The following is a 24,539-nucleotide window of genomic DNA, read 5'->3' as shown; positions in this document are numbered from 1 at the left end:
TTACATAGATCTAATCTACATGGAAAGTAGAAAGTAGAAAAAGACAAGATCTCCTGAGTAAATAGGGAGCATGGGAACCTTGGGGAATGGTTGATGGGGGGAGGGGAGAGGCAGGGAGGGAAGCAGGAAAAAATGTAGAGCTCAATAAATATCAATAAAAAAGAGCTAGTTAATCGGCCCAATGTTCATGATTAATACGAAGTCTCCATGTGGTTATTTGGGAGCTGGCTGGCAGAACAGAAAAAGTCTGACTATAGTTACAGATGGTTGTGGGCTGTCATGTGGGTGCTGGATACTGAACCCTGGTCCTCTGGAAGAACAGTCAGTGCTCTTAACCACTGGGCATCTCCCCAACAGCAGAGTCCTCCCCCCTCAAACAAAACAAAGCAAGAAAAACAAAACAAAACCCACGCAAAGACCTCAGGGCAGAAGTGCTTCCAACCTAATATTTTGTGTTCATTTTAAATTAATTAATTAGTTAATTAAAGGCACAGTGTACATGTGGAAATCAAACAACTTTTCAGGAGTGTGTGTTCTGAAGACTGAACTCAGGTATGGTGAGGAGTGCATTTTCCTATAGAGCAATCTCTCCAGGTCTGCTGGAATATGGTAGCTCTTGACTTCATGTGGTGGAGTGTTTTACTAGAATTTGCTATGCTATTCCCTACTTTTCTCCTATACATTGTCTGTTCACATCTTTTGCATGATTTTATCTGTCAGGGCAGAATATTTTAGTATTTGGCCTTTGAATTGTACACTTTTTAAAATGTATTAAATCGTTAGCCCTTCAGCACAGCAGAGATGATCCAAGTGGTGGGGGTGCTGGCAAGCAGGCCTTAAGGGTGTGAGAGCAGGAGAATGCCCCCCCCCACCCCTTGCTGCCTGTTGCATTGGGTTCTCTAGCTGGGGCAGTGATGGAGAGCTTGCCTGGAGGGGAGGATGAGGGAGAGCTGGTGGGTTAACCAACCAAGAACCAGGTCCAGAACCATCACGAGATTAATTTTTTCTTTTAGATTTTCTTTTTTTGGGGGGGGGGTCAGAGAGATAGATGGGATGGGGTGCATGGTGTGAAATCCACAAAGAATCAGTAACAAGTTAAAGAAAAAGACATTAGCCCTTTATCCAAAATAATAATGCATAGCTTTTGGTGGAGTTGGAGGTAGGGCTAGGGATTGAATCCAGGGTCTTGTATATGCTAGGCAAGAGTTCTACCACTGAGTTGAGTCTCCCTACTTCCTTTTTTAAAATGTAATTCTGGAGCCGGGCGATGGTGGCGCACGCCTTTAATCCCAGCACTTGGGAGGCAGAAGCAGGCGGATCTCTGTGAGTTCGAGACCAGCCTGGTCTACAGAGCGAGTTCCAGGACAGGCTCCAAAGCCACAGAGAAACCCTGCCCCAAAAACAAAAAAAACAAAAACAAAAAATGTAATTCTGGGTAGTGTCATTTTGGCCCTGAACTCACTCTGTGACCAGGCAGGCTTTGATATCGCAATCCTCCTGCCTCAGCTCCTCAAGGAATTATAATTCCAAGAATAAACCACCAGGCTTAGCCAAAACACATTTATTACTTGCTTTATGACGTAACTGTATAGTGTATCAAAGGCTTGAGTTTTCCGGTAGTTAAATATATTCATTGAATTTTTTGTAATTTCTTTTATTTGTTTTATAGTTATACAATCTTCTCTTTACCAAGGATTAAATAAATGTTAACTGTTTTCTCAGTATGTTTGTTTTCTCTTACCTAAATCTAGTTAGAATTTATGTATGGTGGGAGGGAAGGGTCAAAATTGGTTTGTTTCTCTGAACGATTCTTCCCACACTTTATAAAATGATTCCCTCTTTTCTATTGGCTTTTGATTAAAGATAGGGCTGTTTTTAGTAGGCACACCTACCTATCCCTTCCATCTATTTGCTTTCTGCATTGACAATATCTTGTTTTGATTTTTCTATCTGTGTTTTGACATCAAATAAGACATTTTCTGCTTTTTAAAAAGGTATTTGATTTCCTGTTACTTGTTTTAAAAGACTTTGGAGATGCAGTTTATTAGATTCCAGAAATAATATTTTCTACTTTGATGACATTTTTATTTCCAACTCTTAGTTTAATGATCAGATTTTGGAGAAAGAAAATCTGTGTTTGCTCTAGTATCTCCATGCATTTTCTGCTCTCTGTAAATATTGCCCTAACGTGGTGGAGAAAGCACACTTCTGTGGAGCGGGAATGGTTTCTTTTACTGTTACTTTGCTGGTGAAATTAGCTGTCTGCAAACTGCTGGGGACATGAATTATCCCCTCTCATGTGGTCCTTCGGACCTCTTAGGGGAAAAGGAGACCCTTCCCCCAATACAACAAAAACCACATAACAAACAAAACCCAAAAGGCAACAAGGAAGCTGTCTGAAGAGCCCCAGCTATAGATTCTCTGCCTGTCTAAAGACAGGTACTTACAGACAGGCATTAACTGGTGATTGCAGTCATCTTTTTGTCATTTTAAAGACAACGCCTGGATGTAGCTCAGGCTGGCCCGAAACTGTTTAACTCAGGTTGGCCTTAAACTCCCAATCTTCCTACCTAAGGCTCCTCAGTGTTGGGGTTACAGGTGTGGGCCCCCAGATCGTTTGAGAGAAGCCAGGTGTTATTTTGCCTTCCTGATGTCAGTGTTTGCTTTTCTTGAATAAACAGATATAGACATACGCCCTCACTGTGCGTTCTTCCTCTGCCCCCTCCACTGAAGTTCAAAGTGTGTGTCCCTCGTTATTTTTCATATTCTTTACCGTGGGAAGACATCTGCAACTAAGACTCTGTATTTCAAAGTTAACTTTGGTTTGTTTTTCCCATTGTAACACTGTTTTTAAATATTCCCAGGTCGTTTTTGTGGCTTGATTTTTCCCCCCTCACTGGATATTGTAGTATGGCTGAACATTTTCCCGTGCTGACGCTGTAGGCTTAGTGTGTTCTTTTTTATATTGCTCAGCAGTTTCTGTCCCCTTAGCTTTCCATCCCCGATAGAAGGGAAGTTAGGCTGTTGTTGCCTTTTCTGTTTCGTAATCCAGTGGGGATCTTTGCCCAAGTGTACCTGTGTCAACGCTTCTCTGACTTGACACTCTCAAGGGCAGAACTAGCTGGGCGAAGGCCACTCACGTATTCGGAACAATTACTAACTTGCTGACGCTATTCTGCCTCTGGGTAGGTTAGGTGGCTGTCACTCTCTTTGGTGCCCACATGATTCCTCTGGAGGGCTTGTTAAGACACATGGGTAGGCTCCACCCCTGCAGTTCCTGCTGCTGAGGCTTGAGGTGGGAGGGAGGGAAGGTGATTTCAGGGCTGCTAATGATGGGTTCCAGGTTATTCACTATCTCTGGCCTGTCTACCCACTTTGAGACTCAGTGGATTAGTTAGGCCAAGGCAGATCTCACGGGTTTAGAAATAACCAAGCTGTTAAGTTGGGAGGGTAGCCCCAAGCCCTGGCATCCATTCCAGCTCCCCTGGCCTGGGAGTTGTATTGGTCTGGACTCCAAATCCCAGAATGCCAGGTCCTGACCCCTCCCTGGAGGAACCAATCTCACAGGGTATTTAAGTGGGCTCCCAGAGGAGAAGCACATGGTTCCAGGGCCTCCCCTCTGTCCTGTCTCTCTGCCATGCCTGTTGAGCACCGTATGCAATAAAACGATGGGCATTTTGATTTGGTTTGATCTGACCTAATTGGATTTCTTTGCACCAGCGGAGCTGCCCTTCTTAAGATTTTTTTCTTAACACAAGCCACTTGCTCAAAAGAGCCAGCATGGGTCAGGAAGGGAGTCTTCCATCTTGGGACATTATCTCAATATGGGGCTTTCAGAACTCAAGGACATTTCCATTGTCTTGAGCTTTCTGTGCTAGAAACCATTTCCACGCCACTTTGATTCCCTGACTTTTTAACCTCTGGCCAGTTTCTCATTTATTTTTCTGGTTGAATAATGCAGAGTCATTATCAGCTCTGGCCTGGAACTTCAGGCGACACGCTTGCGTGGTTCCCGAGCTGTGAGGCCTGACACTTAGTGGATACCTTTACTGTGTGTACATCCTGTTCTGGACAACGTTCCTTTATTGCTTTGGCATTTTTATCTTTTGTATTTTCTGTGTCCTTCTTCCCGGGACTCTTATTTTGCTAGCTTATCAGATCAATTGACTTAATCCTCTCAATGTTTGTCTCTTTTCTTTCCTACACCTCCCATCTCTTTAGAATTGCTTCACTTCCCTGAAGTTTAACTAAATTCTGTATTCCAATCCAGCCACGACTTTTACATCTCAGTTATCAGATGAAAAAAAAAGAAACATTTTTTAAATAAAATGCTTCACATTGTGAAAGGATTGTATTATCAATATTGTGTTTTTATGCACTCTATACTCAATTCTCACTATTTTTAACAACACGTTAACACGGTACATTAATTACAATTAATGGATTAGCATTAAGGCATTATTAACTAAAACCCATAGTTTATTCAGATTGCCTCAGTTTTCATTGAATTTCTCTCTTCTCTTTCTAGATCCCATTAGGACATCATATTTCACTGAGCTGTCATGTTCCCTTAGGCTTCTCTGGATGTCCTTATTCTTTCTCACTGGGCAGGTTTGAGCAGTCCTGGACAGGGGTTCAGTGGGATACCTCTCAGCTGGGGCTAAGGAGTGTGGGGAGGACTACATTTGTACCCCTTCATCTTAGGAGTATGTGTTACCAGGGTGACGTGATGCTGACGTTGGCCTTGACTCGGCCAGGCGCTCTCCGCCTGTGGGCAGACTGCTGAGGGACGCGGAGGTCTGGACGTGGACCCACAGCTCACTTTCCAACTCCCTCCCTGCCCATCAGCTGGAATTTCACACAACTTTGGCAATAACAGTAGGCCCCTCCCCCACCTCTGGCTGTGCTTCCAGAAGTGCGGATTTGTCCCAGCTGTGGTTCCCAGCGTGAAAAGCCCCGGTACTGGGCAATCACGTGCCCTTCGGGCCCCCAGCTTCACATGACCATGTACGGGTATGGCTTGTGCCCACCCAGTCCCACGACCCTTGGACCCTGTAGGTGGTGACCCAGGGCCAGCTTGAGCCATGGTTCATGCTGAATTTATGAGATGCTGGAGTTCAGTCTCTTGGACTTTCTCTTTCCTATCTTACTCATGGAAATCGTGCCACTCCCATCCCTTATAACATTCTGCAGTGATCGGTAGTAGGAAACGCGGTCTCTGCTCTTTGTCCCTTCTCTCTGCTTGTCTGCGCGCCTTTCCTTCCCAGCGTGTAGCCCAGCCATGCTAAACTCTGTCCCCCAGACAGATTCCTGCCGCCTCCCACCGCGGCTAAGCCTTTCTTAGTGCGATCCTCTCTCCACCAGGGAACGTTCTATTTTGTTCTCCTGTTACAAATGTCTCTCTTCTACCTGTCCTATGCCCACTCTTCATGAAGCCCTGTCTCTGCCACCCCTGCCACTGCGGGTTCCTCTTTCTTGCCTGCCTGTGGATTGGCAATTTATGCTGGGGAAGTTTCCTATCTACTACATGTATGAAATAATGTGTGAATGCCGTGTGACCACATGGATGTGATTCTGTTTTAGATGTATGTTTTACATGTCCCATATGTCTCTCTTGTTATTTGGATCCATTTAAAATTTGCACAGAATTCCTCTAAAAAACATGTGGTTGCTCTAAAAAACATGTGGTTTCTCCATGCCTTATGCCTTGTGACTGCTACCATCTTGACTAAGGGAAGGAGGACAGGTCAGAGGATCTCATCGCCATTTTTGCTATGGGTGACCATGTGACCACTGCCATCTTGTCTAAGGGCAAGGAGGCACCTCACTGCCATCTTTGCTCTGGGCAACCACTTGACCACTGCCTGCTGCATTTTAGCTCTACATTGCAGGGACCCCACCCCCCTGAGGCAGATCTGTTAGCTAGGAATCTTTAACTTTGATTCTCCACTTCCTTTCTCTCTCCCTTTCTTAACTTTATGTGCAAATATAAACTAGGTTTAACTCTGTATGTGTGTATGTGTGTGCAATTTGAATTCAACCATGTATATTTGCATATGTACTTACTGTTAAAAAATGTTTTAAGCTGTCCTAATGAACTCTGTTCATTGCATCTCCTTCTAGACTAAGAAAGCAATAAGTCTCAAGTATTTTAAATTGGTATGTACTTCTTAAATGATGATAAAAATATGGTTAGATCTATTACAACATACAGTATATATGATTCAACTCTGTTTTAAAATGTATTCTACATGGTGATAAAAATTTAAGGTTATAAAGATGTATTTCAGATTAACAAAAGCTAAGTACTTATGTCTTTACCAAGGGTTCAACACCAAGCTTCTAGAGAATTTAAATAAGTAACAGCATTTGTTTGTTGATCAAAATGGCTATCTTGACTTCTTTTCTGAGCTCATTAAAAGGTTTTATTTTGACAATAAAGGAGCTTCAATTCAAAATCATTGCTTTTCAGGCTAAACCTGGCAGGAATATAATGTAAAGTTCTAATGTTATGGACTCTGCCAACCTGTTATAGACTGTTGAGGAATGCAAGTCAAGAGTCATCTTATAAATGACTAAGTTTGTTAATTGTGGCCATGCTGGGTACTGATGCAATTAATCAGAGGGTTAAAGCCCTAACTAGCCACCTGTGTGCTTAAGACAAGTAACTAAAGACAAAGTTTGCCGAATCATATACATCCAATAGACAGCCCTCAAATGCTCAGAGAGCTGGAGAATATGGCATTTAAATGTTTAATTATTAAAAGCTTTTTGTAACAGAGAGCCAGGTTGACTCTGGTAGCCTCCCCATTTCCTCCAAAGAAGATAAATGGGCACAGAAGAACATCTATCTGCAACCCACTTCATCAAGTGAAAGCGCTAGCCACTGGGATAAACTGTCTTTCATCTAAACTGCTGAAGATCTCCAGACAGTGGACAACAAGACACTGGAATCAACTGCCCAGGGCAAGGTAAGCTGGTCTTTCTACAGACTCCTGAAACATAGGATCTTCTGAAGCCTGGCAGGCCCTGTGCTAACAGCAGAAGGCAAATGCTGCCCCAATGCCCCTGCCCTTATTGACCATGGAGGCCCTTGGGAAGTGGTGTCTAGGTAGCCAATCAAGTAAGTTTTGGGCCAATTTTTAAATCAATAACTCAGGTAAAATGTTATCCTTCTCAAGAACTCTGATGCTGTTTGACGGCTGGAAGATTTACCAGTTTAAAAGGGACAACCTCACAGAACAGATTTCAGCATAGCGTTTTACCACGTTTCAATGAAAGGTGTTTTATGATGTGAGGGTCAGAGAAAGTTTTAGGATCTAAAAAGTGTTGTAAGGTGTACAGATGCAAGTAATCAGATTTCTCTCTCATTACACTGCCGTTCATGGTCTTAACACTAATCAATAAAATTCTGATAAATTATTAATCTCGCTCTGGCAGAGTACTATCACTACTACTCTGCAAGATCAAGATTTTAAGTTCTCTTTGGTCATTTTCTAACTCTAAACCTCAAAGATACTTTTCATTGTGCAAAAACATACATCACAGTTATTTCTGGCATAACTATACTGCCGTTTATACAATGTACATGTCTAAAACTTACGTTTTCACAAGCTCAAAGAACTCTTGTAAATTCCAGGGAGCTAGCCGACTTGGAGGATTCACCTTAAACAGGTCATATGCACTCCTCCTTCATTTACCAGGCCCTCAGAGCTCAAGCTTCCCACCTTTCCCTGGTCCTAACACCCTCCCCCTCAATCACCAGGACTGAAAGAAATATTTTTTTTCCCCTAAACTTAACCTCTGTTATGCCAGCAACTTGCCAGGCCCAAGAGACACCGAACAGTTCCACAGCGTCTGGACAGAAGTGAAACAACCAGATACCCCAGGACATGGGCAGCATCCTCCAAGAATTCAATGGCCACAAATCAGCAGGAAGCAGTCTTGAGAACCCGGTGCCCCATCCCCGTCCCACTTGCTATCCTCTTTAATTTCCCCCACATTTCTATGATGAAAGATACATAGGAATGTTAGGATTCTGCTGGCCTGGCCTGTCACCAGGCAGGATGAACCCGGGTAGTATCTTGTCCCTTTAAGAGACAAGTTCTGCCCATTCCTAATCTCTCTCTTCCTACCAAGGCAAGCTCATCTCAATCTTCTCCTCTCCTGTCCTCTCTTCTTTCCTCCTTTTCTCTGTCTGTCTGTCTGTCTGTCTGTCTGTCTGTCTGTCTGTCTGTCTTTCTCTCCCCCCTCTACTCCCAATACCCTCTAAATAAACTCTATACCCAAGCTGTCTTTGCATGGTGTATTCTGTTTCCCGCCCACATTCCTCACCTGCCATGGGACCCACCAAGGTCTCTCCTGTTCTGTATCATACGCCTTTTCTCAGAGGAGCGTGGTCCAGTTGGTCCAAGATCCTCACTAAGCCACAGTGATATGTGGAGGAGGGCAGAGGGAAGACTCACCATGTATCTGTTTTAGAAGTAAATATTCCTTCCATGAAGGCCTCTGGAGGCATCCACTTCACTGGCAGCATGGCGCACCCACCCTTTCTATAGTAGCTGGCCCTGTGGGGGAAGAAGAGACCAAGCTTGGATTGGAAGGGGTCAATGAACAGCAGCTCTGCCTGGAAGCCTGAGAAAGACACTGCAACACTGCCTGTCGGTGGAAAAAAACAAAAAACACTGAATTTAAAGGCAGGTCCTGGGTGTCTGGGGAGGAGAGTAGGGGAGCACAGATCATTTAGTTAAGAATCTTGGTGTCACTTAATGGCCCACTGGAGGCACAGAGGAAAAGATCTATACAGTGACTAAGATCCCTGCTAGTGGCTGTTTAGATTTCCCTGTTGGGTTTTATTATAACTCACAATGAATAACGTTACTCCAGCCTTATAAGTACAGCATGTTTGTGATGACCTACAGTAATTTGACTTCCAGAATGGGAGGGCTGAGAACAGGGCTCGCGCCCTATTCATTTCTGATCCTCTGTGACATTGAGACAGTGGCATTTCATTCACTGTTGGCACTCAACAAATAACCCAGACAGCTGGCCAGAGGCCACTTCCCGCAACACATCCAGACAGGGCACAGGGCTGTCTGAGCATGGAGTTGGCTTAACACATAGATGAATTAACTTATTAGTTTCATCAGTAGTGCCATCAATGCAACTAGCTAATAAGAACTAATAAATTAACTCATTTACCCGTTTAAGCCAACTCCACACCTAGCCTGATGTTCTGCGCCTGTGTGTGTTATGGGAGGCGGCTTTCCACCAGCTGTCTGCACTAATTAATGACTTCAATAAAGATGTTCTGAGTATTAGGATGTATCAAGTGCTCTGCCTTGGACTGAGGACATAAATAAATCATAATTTCTCCTCCTCCCAAGGATACAGTTCAGTGACACACACACACACACACACACACACACACACACACACACACACCTGAAATCGCGGCACTGACACCGCGTATGATAATGGGGTGGGTATGGAGTTCAGCGATATGGCTAAAAGGTTGATTTTCTGTATATAAAGTAAGGGCACATACAGGGGTGGCATTACAGAGAGCTGGCCAAGGAGTTCTCTCCAAAGACCATTCCTGGTTCAGAACATCGAGGTTAGCAAGGATGACTGAAGTCTGGAGAAAGGAATTGCTTCGGTTTGGATCTTAAGGGTCCCTAGCAGCCACGTGCTAGAGCCTTGGTCACCAGCCTGGTGCACTTCTGGGAGGTGGTGGAACCTTTAAAAGGTGGGACTTACCAGAAGGCAGTGAGGTCATTGGGAACAGGCTCTTGAAGATGTGTGGACCACAGTCCACTCATCCCCTTTTCTATCTTTGTTTTCTGTCTACCATGAGGTGACATGATGTCATGTGCTCCTGTCCCCAAGCATCGTAATACCATAATCCAGAAGCAAAGAAGTCAAACATATGGCCATGGACTGAAGGCACTCTAACTGTGGTCCAAAGTCAGTATTTTCATCCCTATAAATTCATTTAGCTCACACATTTGTCACAGGAAGCTATCAGAGAGGAAGCCCCAATAAGGGATGACAAGCTGGACAACATGCTACACTGCCCTGTTTGAAACTGGAGGTAGTCCCCAATGTTCTGAGAAGGTACAGGGAGGTGTGCAGTGACTCGGGGGAGGCTGTGACCATTAATGCTGATTCCCAGCTTCCTAGACTCCAGAATCTCCTGGATGATTGAGCCTTTCTGGGTAAGCCTATGAGGGCTTGTCTTGAGTAGGTTAAGTGAGGTGGGAAGACCAAATCCTAGAGGAGGATGGCATCATTCCCTGGACTTGGGTTCTGCACTGAAAAAAAAAAGAACAAAGCAAGTTGAGCATGCATTTATCTTTCTCTGCTTCCTGATTGTGGGCATGGTGTGGCCAGCTGTTGTAAGACCCTTCTGCCTTGATTTCCCCATCATGATGGACTGCACCCTTGAGCTGAGAACTGAATAAACCCTTTCATCCCTGAGTTGCTTCTGTCAGGGTATTTGATCACAGAGATGAGAAACCAGCTAAGATGGGAAAGGCATGCGCAGACGGCAGCAGTAGATGACTCCAAAGAACCCTTCACTGATTCTGGCCTCCATACTCTGTGGCCTTAAGGTCTCAGCGCAGAACTGATGGTCCCGGCCCCTGGAGATGCCTCTTGATTCTCACCCTAGTCCTATGGAGTTTCCAGATGTTTGTCCTCATTCCTCAGATAACGAAAGCACTATGTAACCATGTTCCCACTTCTGGGCATTAGGGAAGGGACCAATGAGTGACCATGTAAAGCAACAGTTTGCTCATCTTGTCTAGCAAGGCAGAGTTGCAAATAATTAGAAAAATAAGAAACTACATGTTGGGAAATAAAGTGCAACAAAACCACTACATTTTATAACAAAACCCCTTTATTTAATACTATCATTATGATTATTTATAGTGTTGAGGGCCAAGACTGGCCCTCATATATGCATGACAAGCGCTCTACCACTATGGTACATCATCGTTCCTTCACTGGTAATTTTTATGTAGTCTTGAGACAATAATAGAGGGAAATAAAACAATGAAGTTGAATTTCAGAGGGACTTTTGCATTTTGAACTATATTTCTATGTCTCTGAGTTTTGGCAAGGCCCAGGACCCTTTTCATTCCAGGGAGCTTGTGTCTCTGACGATGAACACCACTGCAATTATTTAGAATTTTTGAGAGTTGAGGGCATGGGTTGAGTAAGATGTAAAGACCACTTCAAAGCTTGTCACACATCAAGTGTCCGTGTTACTCCGTTAGAACACAGCAGGATGAGAGAGTTGGAGCAAGAGAGATAAGCCAAATGAAACATGCTATCAATAGCTGCTGAGATTAGAGGAGGCACCAATAAGAGATCCTTATCTCTTGGAAGGCACTCATTGGAAGTCCATGGGGTCGGGGGGGGGGGTTGACAAGGTACCAGATGATGTAAGGTGCAGGCCAGCATAGGCATCTATCTGAGGAGACTGGATGGTGGGGGAAGCCCTTGGGGGACCAAGGCAATTCTCTCACCTGTAGATGTCTCGGGCCATCCCAAAGTCTCCAATCTTTGCTATTCTTCCAGCTCCTGGACAGGTTAGAAGACAGTTTCTAGCAGCAATATCCCTGGGAAGAGGATTGAATGAGAAAATAGGTTTCTGAATTTTATTCATAAAACGTCCTAGCACCTTCACCTCCAGTGAAGTTCAAAGTGTGTTCTTTTCTTCTCCCTGTGTTTATGCTGTTGTATTATACCGCATAGTGGAGGAAATACCAATGCCAATTCCAGACCAAGATTAGGGGAACTGTGATGGCTTTAATGAGAAATGCCCCTCCCAGGTTCACGGATTTGAACACTTTCGGGTATCTGGCTGGTGGTGTTTTGGGGGGAGGTGGAGGCTGGAGGAAGTACATCACTAGGGGTGGCCTTTAAGTGCTTACAGCCTCACCCCACTTCCAGTTCACTCTCTGTGTTTGTGGGTGAAGATGTGCTCTCTTAGCTTACTGTGTTTCTTTCACCATTGTGGACTCTCCCTCTGGGACTGTGAGCCCAAATAAACTCTCCTTTGATCATGGTGTTTTATCTCAGCAACAAAAAAGCAACTAATATTGAAGGGCTAACAGGCCCAAACATGGCACTCAGGGTGCCAACAGGTTTGCCCCTTTCCCCTTCCTTGCTCAACCGTTAGGTTACATTCCTAAAGCTAGCCCCCAGGGTTTATTCCCTTATTTGACCGACTCATGCCTGAGACTGAACTCCAAGGTCCAACTATCAAAACACCATGGTCCAGCAATTAAAATTCATTGTTGGACTACACTGGCTAACCTGTCCAACCAGGACTTACTAATTCACACTATCAAACTTCCCCCTTTCTCCTTAAAACCACTTCTACAGAAACACCTACTTTCTGCCTCTGCAGATCCAGAGGCGCCCCCCTCACTGGCCACTGCAGCCTATAAATCTTTGTGGCGAGAATTTGGTGTCTGAGTGTGTTCTGTGCTGACTTCGAGGCCCTTTATACATATAACAATGCTTAGTGAGATATGAGTCATGAAGTCAACTACAATGTAAAGCAGAACTTGCTGGTCTTTAACAAGACACTGTTAAAGGCTAATTCTCATTACAGTACACAGCGTATTATAATCATCCTCATTTTATGAAAAATCTAAGCTAAAGGCAGACAACACAGGGGCATAAAAAATGCTACCTGGCTTTGGGATATTTTTACACATAGAGTATAGTGTATAGTGTTATACATAGAGTATGGGTTAGTGTTTCGCCAGTAGTTTGAAGAAATGTTCCAGAACAGTACGACTTCAAATTCAAATAGGTTACCATATTTCCAAACATTTCTAGTTGTTTTTTGTTTTTGCTTTTGTTTTTTTCAAGACAGGGTTTCTCTGTGTAGTCCAAGCTGTCCTGGAACTCTCTTTGTAGACCAGGCTGGCCTCAAACTTACAGAGATCCACTTGCCTCTGCCTCCCAAGTGCTAGGATTAAAGGCGTGTATCACCACCATTGCCAGGCTGTTGTTTTGTTTTGTTTTTGTAATAGCTGGTGTGGTTCCTCCACCGGTGACTGCATTTACTGCCTTTGCTAAGCCATGCAGCTAGGCAGCTGAAGAGACACTTCTGAGTGGAGAAACTGGCACTATGTTCCCAGGCTCCAGGAGGCTCACTTTCCTTCAGCACGCCTCTGAGGCCCCGCTGCAGAACTTTCCAGACTTGTCCCCCTTGATGACCCCAAATGGCTTCCGCCTTGACATCCATTTGGGAACCAGACCCCAGCCCGCAGTGCTAATCCTGTTAAACCCTATGCAGAAAAATTAAAACCATACGCAACAAACAAAACAAGCACCTTACGGGCACAGATAGTGTTTTATACTTTTAAATGGCTTTGTGGAGGTTCTTATCCTTGGTTGAGGGAGAAGTTGGAGGATAAACAACTGGCTAAGATGTCTTTTTAAAAATGCGAATGGGTGGTGGGGGTAGATTTCTCAATGGTTATGGAACATTGTGCTGTTCTGTGACAGGAGGACTGGGTTTAGATCTCCAGAACCCACATAAATGCCAGGGATGGTTGGTGACACGCCTGCAGTTTTAGCTCTGGAAGGTGGATACAGGAGATCTTCAGGGCAGGCTGGCTAGCAAGACTAACTGTATTGATGTGCTCTGGGTTTGATTGAGAGACCCTGCTTCAGTGAATAAGGTGGAAAAGTGAAAGAGAATACTTCCTGACATCACTCTTTGGGCCTCCACATATAGGAGGACACATGTGGTACGCATGCACTTATACAGATGTGCCCTTGTTTATGGAAAACATGCATGTATATACAGCAACATATCACACACACACACACACACACACACACACACACACACACACACTGAAAAAGAAAGCAGAAAGTTTGGGAAGGTAGTCTATGTCTCCATTCTTAGCATTTGGAAGGCCGAGATCGGAGGACCTGAATTTCAGGCTATTCTGGGCTATCTGGCAAGTTCTAGGCTAGCCTGGGCTACCTGGTGAAACCCTATCTTAAAATGTAAAATAAGAGGGAGCTAGAGAGTTGGCTCAGCAGTTGAGAACACTTAGTGTTCTTGCAGAGAACCTGGTTCAGTTCCCAGCATCCCTATGGTGACTCACAGTCATTTGTAACTCCGCTTCCAGTGGATCTGACTCCCTCTTCTGACTCCCACAGATATCAGACATACATTGTGCAATACTTACATACAAGTGCAGGCAAAACACGTGTACCCACAAAAAACTAAGATCAAAGGTTAAATTTAAGTATTTTTAAAAGTATGACGTAGGAATAAAGACTTAAAATTCAGAAAATGGTCTGGAATGAGAAGTAAATGCTTGTTAATGCCACCAACCCAGTTCATAAGGTTGAAGTTGAGTTTTTAAGGAGAATTGCTCCACAAAACGTCCAAAGAGACCCTTAAAAGCATAAGATGTACGGCATCAAGACAAAGGGAAGCAGCCATTAATTCTAAAGAGAAATATTAAGTGGACCTGGAAAAATATTTATTTTTACACTGCAGTATATGAGACCACTGCTTAAAAAGCAACTTTGAATATGATGATGAGGATATAAACATAATAGCATCAAGCATAGAAGGAGTTGGTAGAATGGCACATACATCTTGAAATCTCAGCAAACCATTCCAAAAGCAACAAATTTTGGTGACGAGAGAAGGTGGGGGCGTATGCTCCAGTTGAACCAGTCTGCTGAGGGGCAGCCGGGGACTCTGAATGGTGGGAGGGAGCGCCAACTGTGAAGAGCATCCCACGTGCTTCTCAGCCAGTGGGGAGCTGCAAAAGGCCCTTCCCTGATACAGAGCACCACAGGAGCCCAGGAGAAAGGCTCTTATGGAGGTGAGCAATTTCCAGATGGTCCCTTTTGCTTCCAACAGGTCATCCAATACAATCTTTGCTTGACCTTTGACAATTCAATTTCTTGAAGAAGACAAAATGAGAGGCTGGGGAGATGACCCAGTTGGGAAAGAGCTTGCCGTGGAAGCACGAGAAACCGAGTTTGGGTCTCCCACCACTCACATAAGCAGCCAAGGGTGGTGGTCTGTGTTTGTAACCTAGCACAGGGGAGGCGGACACAGGCAGAAAGATCCCTGAAGTTCCTTGACTGACCAGCCTAGCTGAGGTGATGAGCTCCAGGCAAAGAGAAGGACTCTGTCTTAGCTGTAAGATGGAGGTTGACCGAGGAAGACACTTGGTACCAAGCTTTGGCATCCAAATGCATGTGTGCACACTTGGACATACAGTCATATGTGCATACATCCACACAAACACATATGTGCTCCCCCCACAGAGAGAGACAGAGAGAGAGACAGAGAGAGAGACAGAGAGAGACAGAGAGAGAGACAGAGAGAGAGACAGAGAGAGAGAGACAGAGAGAGAGACAGAGAGAGAGAGAGAGAGAGAGAGAGAGAGAGAGAGAGAGAGAGAGAGAGAGAGATTGATTCTGATCTTCATGAATCATTTCTAGACCTGGAGGTGGTAGGAGTCTTGGAAGAATATGATCCTGGTATCTCTTATAGAGCATGGGAGAGCATCATAAGGAAGTGATTTCAGCGTGTCAGTAAAGGAAACGATTCCTGCAGTCGGATACCCTGTCGCTATGGTGCTCAACATGTGTGGAATGCCAGCACTGAAGCCATCACCATAGGAAGCAAAGGCAGACCCTGAAGTCACCCAGGCGACACACAGATTGCTGGTAGATGAGTCCAGTCTTAAAGATCATAGGCAAAAAATAAAGAAGTGGCTTTAATGGAGGCTCATTCCCAAAAGAGCACAAACTTGCCTCAACTGAGAAACAGAAGAGCCTGGGGCTGGGGGTTTTATGGAAAGTTTTGGGCACAATACAAAGGGCAGCAGACTATGTGGCTTTAGATGAAGACACAAAGGAGTGGTCCCGGCTGCCCTCTTGCTCTTGTTATTTCTATCAAGCAGAAAGATCTGCAAGTTGGAAAAGGTTAAAAACAAGGGGCAGGACCGAGGACCAAAGCAATGGATGGGCAGGGAAGGGAGAAAGTGGTTAAGGAGACTACTGTCTGAGAGTGACTTCGAGAACCTGGGTGAAGTCCAGTTCCTGACTTCTAGCTTCCTCATTCTAGCAGGAGAAAGCCTAGCTGGTTTGTGCCTCCACACTTCTCTTCTAAATGCACACAGGACTCTTGTTGTCAGCTCTGTGGCTATGTATGTGCGCTAATGGTGATGAGCATCACTTAAATGGTTTGAAGCCTTGTGAGTTCGCTGGACTACAATTTACCGAGTTGGAAGCAGATCATTAAGAAGAGTAACATATATATATGAAAAATCAGCTTACAAGTTACAATCCCAGAGAACCTCGACAACCAAGAGGTGCTCTTGGGACCAACCGGGACTCATTTGGGTTACAAGGATATGAAGGTCACTGGCTCACCGGTGGATGAAGTGGTTTTCCTCCAGGTACTGACAGCCACAGGCAATGTCCCGAGCCACATGCAGTAGATCCAGCATGGCCAGGGAGGAGGGCTGGTTCTGTGGGCAGAGAAGAGGCGTGTGCTGATGAGGCTTTTGTGGAAGAGAGAAAGCTGGAACATGGGCTTCTCTTTGTGAGGAAGCTGAGCCCACGCTGCTCTCCCGGTTCTCTCACCCCTTTCAAAACAAGTTGGTTTACCCCAACAATGTCAAGAAATCCGTCCTTTTGGATAGGCATGGTTTTGTATATTTAAAAGCACCCCAGGTGAGTCTAATGTACAGCCAGGGCTAGGGTTGCCTAGGCCACAGGAATCCAACAGAACAGACATTCTTCCTCTCATGGATTCTGCAATTCTTCTGCTCCAGACTTCCTGGGCATGAGAAACAAGCCTTGGAGAAAGCCAATGGAGAATAATGTTTTTGAAATCTTCTATTGCAATGTCTTTAAATGGTCTGTGTATTTATTGTATTTTTCCGTGTGTGTGTGTGTGTGTGTGTGTGTGTGTAGGTAGTTATGCATGCCAGAGTGCCTTGACATGGCAACATCGCTGATCTTGTTAGCGACTTGCTCTAGAGATGCCCTGTCTCAACCTTCTGGGACTGGACTGCAGGCAGGTTACCATGCCCACAAGACATTTCCATGAGATGATGTGGGGATGCAAACTCCAGTCCTTGTAGGGCAAGCACCTTAGCCACCAGTGTCTTAACTTCTGAACCATCTCTCTAGCGCTTAAAATGTTTTTAAACATGGGGATGGAGAGATGGCTCAGTGATTAGAGCCCTGGCTCCTCTTCTAGAGGACCTGGGTTCAATTCTCGGCACCCACATGACCGCTCAACCAGGAGATCCAGGTTTCAGTCCTGGTTTTCTCTTTCCTGTGGCTTTGGCATGCCGATAACCTTTAAGAGTCACAGTTTTCACATCTGTAAAATGGCATGAGCTCTGCGCTGTTTGCGTCACAGGGCAGTGTTAGGTGTGGACGCTCAGAGGACAACGGTGTTGAAATGATGTTGACAAGAACAGTTTACGAGTGGGGTTAGTCTTTCCCTCCTGTCTCTCAGCATCGTGCCGTTCTTTTTCAAGGGGGTAAGATGGGATATTTTAGGTGTCCAGATGTGTCATCCAGCTGTTCATGGAAACACCGTGGAGGATCCTAAAATGGGACTATATTGTTTTTATTTACTTATTTCCTTTTGAAATAGTGGCTCAGTTATCCCAGGCTAGCTTCAAACTCACTATGCAGTTGTGGGTGGCCCTGAACCCATGATTCTCCTTCATCCGTTTCTCAGCTATGTTCCCACGAGCCCTGATTTACGCTACATGGGGGTTGAACCCAGAGCATCATGGATGCGAGGCAAGATCTTAGACAGATGAGCTACGTCCTGAGGGGGTGTTTTAAACAGCCTGATTGGAGATGGAGATTAGAGCAGATATCCCAGGGTCCCTGCCTCTTCTTCTAGTCCCCGTAAGCAGTGTGGTCAGCTCTCTACCTTCCGTCACTAGGGTGTCAGGCTCACTTTGTTTTTCTCTGGCAGGGCTGGCAGCCACTGCTCTTCTTGACCTAGTCTTCTTTGTGGCAATCCCTTGAGAAAGTCAAGGTCCTGACCCCAGCCTGCTCTGCTCCTGTTCCTAGTGACTGGGGCCTCCTGAAGCCCCTTCAGGGAAAGGTTTTACTAAACCCTTGGTGGCTGGAGATGCAGTGCTTTGTCATCCAAGTCATATCTAGGAAGCTTCACTCTGACCTTCAGGCTCCACCTGCACAAATGTTAAGGTAAATGAAGGTGGATTGGTCGGATTATATGGCGCCTGATGGCAGTGCAGGGGCGGGAGGCTGGGCTTCATGGGCCTACCTTAGAGTTTGTCCCTCATCCATGACACCACAGACACATAACACTACCCTCATAAATATTCCAGCATGTTGTTATTATTGTTATCATCATCATCATTATTTTACAGATAACTACAAAGTCAGGATGCTGTGTATTATATTTGTTCGAGAGAAGAGGTCAGTGGGTTCCAAATCAGTGGATGGAAAGCGAGTTAGTGACATGGTTGGCATACAAGCCCCTCTGACCCAGAGTTATCAGGTCATAAAAAGAAGTCAGGCTACTGAATCAATTGTATAAGACTTGCACAAGCTCCTTCTGACTGGTGCTCTTTCTGTTAACCTGGTCCTGCCCATTCGCTTCCTGTTCAGACCATAGTACTGATGACTTCCAGGATCCCATCTACCCAGCAAGTTCCTCAGCAACCCACTCCCCCCCCCCCCGCCCCTTGCTCTTTTACTGACATGAACACCGAAGGGAAGACCCGGTCTCACTCACTGGGCGAGGGCGCGTCTCCCTGAGGAAGGACTTGAGGTCCCCACCAGCCATGAGCTCCAGCAGGATGAAGCGGGGCAGGGCTTGCAGACTCACTCCAATGCAGCGAACAATGTTCTGATGGTTGAATTTGCTGCAGGGCAGAGGGTACAACCAAATTTAACTGAGCTGGGTCTGGGACCATTAAGAGAAGCCGGACACATTGATGTGACACATTAAGAGTCACAGTTTCAGCAACCATGTTGTAAAGCTGCATTCTACATGTATGGGCTGTGGGGTGCCTGGCTGAGCCTGAGGGGAAGTCCCCTGGGGAGCTGGGTAGATGGGGCAGGCCTGGTGGGTGGTGGTGAATTAGCAGGAAGGAATTCTACTGGAGTGAGGGGGACCTTAAAGTGACAAAGTATATATACATGCGTGTGTGTGTGAGTGCACACATGTGTTTGTGTGGGCATTGCTACATGAATATATACTTGAGTTTTCTAAGGAAGGTCTCAGGTAGAAGTTGAAGGACTGGTTTCTGACAGGGAGAGCATGTGACTTGCAGCGGGACAGACAGTCTGTGAAAGAGTCAGGAAGATGGTCCCACTGGTCTCTGCAATCGCCTGTGGATTCCACATAGGTAGGGACTGATTGGAACATGAGGTTCCGAGATTTGGGTTACCTTGTCATTTTAGGGTATGTAGAACAGTGAGACTGGGAAACCCCACATGAACACACACACACGCACAGTGAGCTGAGAGACTAGTGATTATATGCTGAAATATAATTATTATTTATTATTACCATTTATTATTACCTAGTAGGAATATTACATAATTAAGCTCTCTTATATAATTTTACACTTTTTAGGTCTTATTTAACACACACACACTCTCTCTCTCTCTTTTAAAGTCAAGTGCTATCCTAAATGTATATCTTTCTGGTTCCCAGAGCTCATGAACATATCACTCATTCAGCCTTGGCTGTATTCTCTTGCTACTTCAACCTGGACCACCCTGTCCACCTTCCTAGGTCAGGATATGAGGAGGCTGCATAGTGCCAGCAGAGGCTGTAAACTTCCTTCAGGTATCAAGGGTAACAGTCTGCCTCCTCCCTCGGGAGACCTGATGTCAAGAGTAGCTTCCCTTGGTTTTGATCCAGGTCTGGCCCCCCAGTTTCAGGGTGAAGCCAGTCCTGTCCTTGTAGATGTGGGGTAAGATAGTCTGCTACCTTTCATCACGTTATGGCGTCCATTCCTTTATACAGAACCTATGAGCTGGGATGGGCTAGGGACCTCAGGTATGGAAGAGTTATTTTGGGTGGGGAGGGGGTGGGGAGGGATGGGTTATATCATCTAATGTCAGAAAGAAACTTGCTTTCTTAAGAGAGGAACAAGAATCAGTTTTTGACATTGGGATGCTGGTTGTAGGCAGAGGGCTATCAGTGGTTAGGCCACTCTGATAATTTCTGAGATAATCACTGGGGGTCCTTCCACTTCAGGGATCCTTCTGCTTGTTGGATGGTGGGGGCGGTCATGCTGGGACCAACATACCCTATTTCCCCTGGAGATACCTATCAATTAGGAAGACCTTCATATGCCTCAAGGGGTGGGGAGAGAGGCTGGGGGGGTGTCTCTCTGTGACTTTACCTGATGATCAGAGCTTCCATGAGGAAATCCAGCTCATCTTGTTCCGAACACACTTCTGGCAGTGTCTGAAAGGAAGGGCGGGAGGAGACGGTGGCTGTGAGCTGTGGGTTGTAGCCTACAGGGACCTCAGGCTAAGGATAGGCGAAAGGTGGAACCACCCCTCACCTTTACAGCCACTTGTAGAGGGCTTGGGTCATTGGGCATTCCAGATACCTGGCCTTCATACACCTCCCCAAATGCGCCATGGCCTAGGCCCCTGTACCGAGAAGACAAGATAAGGCATAGATAGTTAAGTGAGCCACAGGAGCTAAGTGTCACGTTCAGTGTCACAGACAAGAGGCAAGGCTGGTATGCTTAGGAGTTACACCTATGTCACCCTGGGCCTCCATTCATTTACTTTCTTCTTTTGAAATTATCTTATTTTCTTTTTATTTGAATTGAAAATGGATAGTTTTTCATACAATATATTCTGATTATTGGTTTCCCTCCCCCAACTCTTCCCAGATCCTTGCCACCTCCCCATCCATCCAAATCCACTTCCTTCCTTTCTTACTCTCATTAAAAAAATAAGCAGGCGCCGGGCGGTGGTGGGGTGGTGGCGCACGCCTTTAATCCCAGCACTCTGGAGGCAGAGGCAGGCAGATCTCTGGGAGTTCGAGGCCAGCCTGGTCTACAAGAGCTAGTTCTGGGACACACACCAAAAAAACTACAGAGAAACCCTGTCTCGAAAAAACAACAATAATAATAATAATAATAATAATAATAATAATAATAATTATAAGCAGGCATCTAAAAAAAGAAAGAAAGAAAACAAACAAACCAACAAACTAGAATAGGGCAAAATAAAAAAGCAAACAGAAAAAAAAAAACAAAGAAAAAGCATAAGAAATACAAATAGACTGGGAGAAATCCCCTATAAACACAAAACCGGAAACCATAATACATAAGCAAAAGACCTGTAAGGTTTAAAAAGAAAACACTCCCCAAATATCACAGAGTTTGTTTTATGTTGGCCATCGACTTCCGGCCATGGACCTGCCCTGACGTGCGGTTTGTACAACCACTGAGACTCTGTTAGAGAAAACTCATTTTTTCTTTGCTAGCGAGGCCTCCATTTCTCTATCTGAACTCTGGAGAGACGAGGTCTGCTAAGATTTGGAAGTGGTTTGATATTCACAGGCCGAGAAGGGATCCTGACTGTGAGGTGTCAAGAGTGTGGCGCACACCTTTAATCTCAGCACTCAGGAGGCAGAGGCAGGTTGATCTCTGTGAGTTCAAGGCTAGCCTGACCTACAGAGCGAGTGCCAGGACTTGCTCCAAAGCTACAGAGTAACCCGGTCTTGAACAAACAAACAAACAAGAATGTGGAAAAGTAGTGTTGTGATTTAGAGGAGACGAGGTCATTAGGGTGGAGCCTCCCGTGGGCGGATCCACGGGTTCCTCTTTGGCAGCAAGGTCATCGCTGGATAGAGTTGGAGACCTTGGGTCCTAACTCTGAGTCCAAACAAACCTCTTTCCTTTATAATGCACCTACCCTGCAAACAGAAAACAGATCAGAAGGTTCTATCTAACCAGGGATTCATGAAGGTGGTCAAATGTTTACCCATCCAGTGACTATTTAGAGAGTCTCCCGTACTGCCAGGGACAAAGGCAAGAGAGGACTCTGGACTAGAAGAGGTGACACCTTCTAGAGATAGGGACGGATGATTGACAGTTCCCTGCTGTGAAGCATTGTAGTGAATGATAGAGAAAATGATAGGTATTTTGGGCACTCAGAGAACAGAGGGGAATCTTCAGGACAGGGTGCATGATGGGTTTTGAGAAGCTTTGTTCTTCTCATCAACTTATTCTTGTCATTGCATAAACTGTACAAACACGCAGGGGGTAGAAATAAGCAAATGTCCCCATGAGCCTTGTCTCCCTGAGAGGTTGCAGGTATACCCCAGGTATGCTGTTCACACTCCTTGTGGCTAGAGGAGTCAAAGGTATAGAGAAACTGTCCAGCCTTGGGGCAGCGACAGGAAGCTCACCGGATGAGGGTGATGTTTTTCCGTGGCACCTCCTTCAGGTCACTGATGGATGAGGTCTTGCCAGCAAAGCAGTAGTTGGGGTTGTAGTCGGTCATGATGGTCGAGGTCCGGAGCTTGCTCAGCTTATACTCGGGGCTCTGCAGCTCCATCTGCATAGCTTGCAGCTCCTGGTGCTTCCGGCGGTACACTGTAGACAGATGGGGTCTGTCGTGAGGGGGCCTCAAACTTTCCTGTCACTGTTAGTGATGCTAATCAAGTGATGATGTACACCAGGGTATCCCTTCATCGTGGAAAGGAAGCCTGAAGCTTACAAATGCTTCACTGGAGGATATTTGACCGTGTCACAGGGGGACGGTGTTTTGTTTCTGTTGTGGTGATAAAATAGCCCCACAGAAGCAATGATGGGGAGAAAGGGTTTATTTAGCTCCCAGTCCCAGGATACAGACCATCTTTATGGGGAGCCACGGTGGCAGGCGGGAACTTGAAGTGGTTTGGTTACATCCACCATCAAGGTTGGAGGAGGAATGCGCGTGTGACTGTACTTATCTCCTGTTCTCTCTTTTTAAATACAGGTCCAGTACCCGAACCTGGGGGGAATAGTGCTGCCCACCTTGAGGCGTGGTCATCTCATGTCAATTAATCCATTTAAGAAAATCCCTTACAGACATGCCTATGGGTCAACCTAATTTAGACAATCTGCCATTGAGATGATCCTCACAAGTGATTATAAATAGTGTCAAGTTGAAAATGAAAACTAATCCTTACAGGTGGACTTGCTAGAATTTTATTAGGAAGATGGCTAAGATCCATTAAACATGAAGGAACCATACAGGGAAGGGTTAGTTAGGGCATGAGGGAGGCCACACAGTGGAAGGATGTTTTAGTGAGGTTCTTGGGGTGCATTTTGAGACCCATAATGACCATCAGAGGTATCTCAGGTCTCCTATGAATGATTCTGCCTGCATGCTTCTGGAACATTCCCTCTGCCTAGCTTCTTGTCTCTGCCTATCTGTCAGAGCATCATACAGTCAGGTAGTCCATTTTGCACCTCTGTGACCTGAGATCAGTTCACCTTGGTTGGATGGAAAAGGCTCAGGAACCAGGTTTCACTCTCTGGTTGAGTGGGAGGACCTGGCTAGTTCGACTTGAGTTGTTACACAGGGAGTAGCCCCAGCCATGGCCAGGGTTCCCTTAAGCACAGAAGAGCTGCCAGTGAAGGTGAGGGTACAGGAAGAGCTTTCTCCATCATGTTGGCCACTGAAGGGTGTCCATCCCTGTGGGCAGCCAGGAGGTCATGCAGGGTCAAAGTTCGGCATCATAGAGTTCTCTCAAAAACTGCAGAATCTATGGTGGGTAGAGGGTTGATGCTTCTATTCTTACTTGGCCTAACAGTTCACCCAGCAGAGACCCAGAGGGGCAGGGTGATGCCTGGGTGTCCCTTGTACATCCTGAGACCCTAATCTTGTGGGTCCTGGTTTGGAAACCCTGGGGCTCTGGCACACTCACCGATCATGATGCCGGAGAACGCCAGGACAAGGGCAGCCACCAGGGCAGAGGTCACGACAGAGAGGATCAGAGAGAGCGGCAGGTGGGGTTCCGGGGTGGGTGACACTGGAAGACAGGTCCCGATGGGGCACTGACCACCATGCTGATTCTCCTCTGAGCAGGTCCCAAGTCAGAAATACCCTCCCCAGCTGGAAAAGCCACCTGCTGTTTCCCGTCTCTGGAGATCTTGTCACACCTCCCTTTTCAGGGGACCATGGGCCCTAAGCAGGCTCATCCTGGTTTCACAGGCTCCCAGAAGTAGCTTTGGGGTAGAGGGAAAATTCAACAGGGATGAATATCAATCTTGGGTGTTGGTCCCAAATGTCAGCTGCACAAGGATGGGATGGGGACAGAAGGAGAAACAGAAGTGGATATGGAAGAGACTTGGGGACCTTAGGGGACTCCACGCTCAGTAGGACCCAGCAGGAGAGTCCCTTGGTGACATCCCCAGACATGGAATTACTTCTTATGGTCCCAGAACAGGGGAAGGTCCTGGAAGCTCCCTCCTAGCCAGGCTATAATCTGATTCAAAAAACTA

The 24,539-nt window shown here is 45.7% G+C and overlaps 1 protein-coding gene across 1 annotated transcript in view; it reads right to left on the bottom strand.

The window, feature by feature from the left end:
* The window catches only part of Alk (ALK receptor tyrosine kinase), a 739,399-nt gene that overhangs the window by 9,400 nt on the left and 705,460 nt on the right, over window positions 1–24,539 (bottom strand). The window contains exons 20-27 of the mRNA XM_013354040.2: window positions 23,963–24,067; window positions 22,457–22,643; window positions 20,592–20,682; window positions 20,427–20,491; window positions 18,803–18,932; window positions 16,441–16,538; window positions 11,532–11,624; window positions 8,466–8,567 (exon numbers count right to left, since the gene is read on the bottom strand). Coding sequence (XP_013209494.2) covers window positions 8,466–8,567; window positions 11,532–11,624; window positions 16,441–16,538; window positions 18,803–18,932; window positions 20,427–20,491; window positions 20,592–20,682; window positions 22,457–22,643; window positions 23,963–24,067 — 871 coding nt within the window. The remainder of the gene's footprint in view (window positions 1–8,465; window positions 8,568–11,531; window positions 11,625–16,440; window positions 16,539–18,802; window positions 18,933–20,426; window positions 20,492–20,591; window positions 20,683–22,456; window positions 22,644–23,962; window positions 24,068–24,539) is intronic.

Source organism: Microtus ochrogaster, unplaced genomic scaffold (genome assembly GCF_000317375.1).
Source record: "Microtus ochrogaster isolate Prairie Vole_2 unplaced genomic scaffold, MicOch1.0 UNK26, whole genome shotgun sequence".
Classification (NCBI taxonomy): Eukaryota; Metazoa; Chordata; class Mammalia; order Rodentia; family Cricetidae; genus Microtus; species Microtus ochrogaster.
The sequence above is the reverse complement of the archived record's forward strand: the minus strand, read 5'-3'. Positions and strand labels throughout refer to the sequence as shown.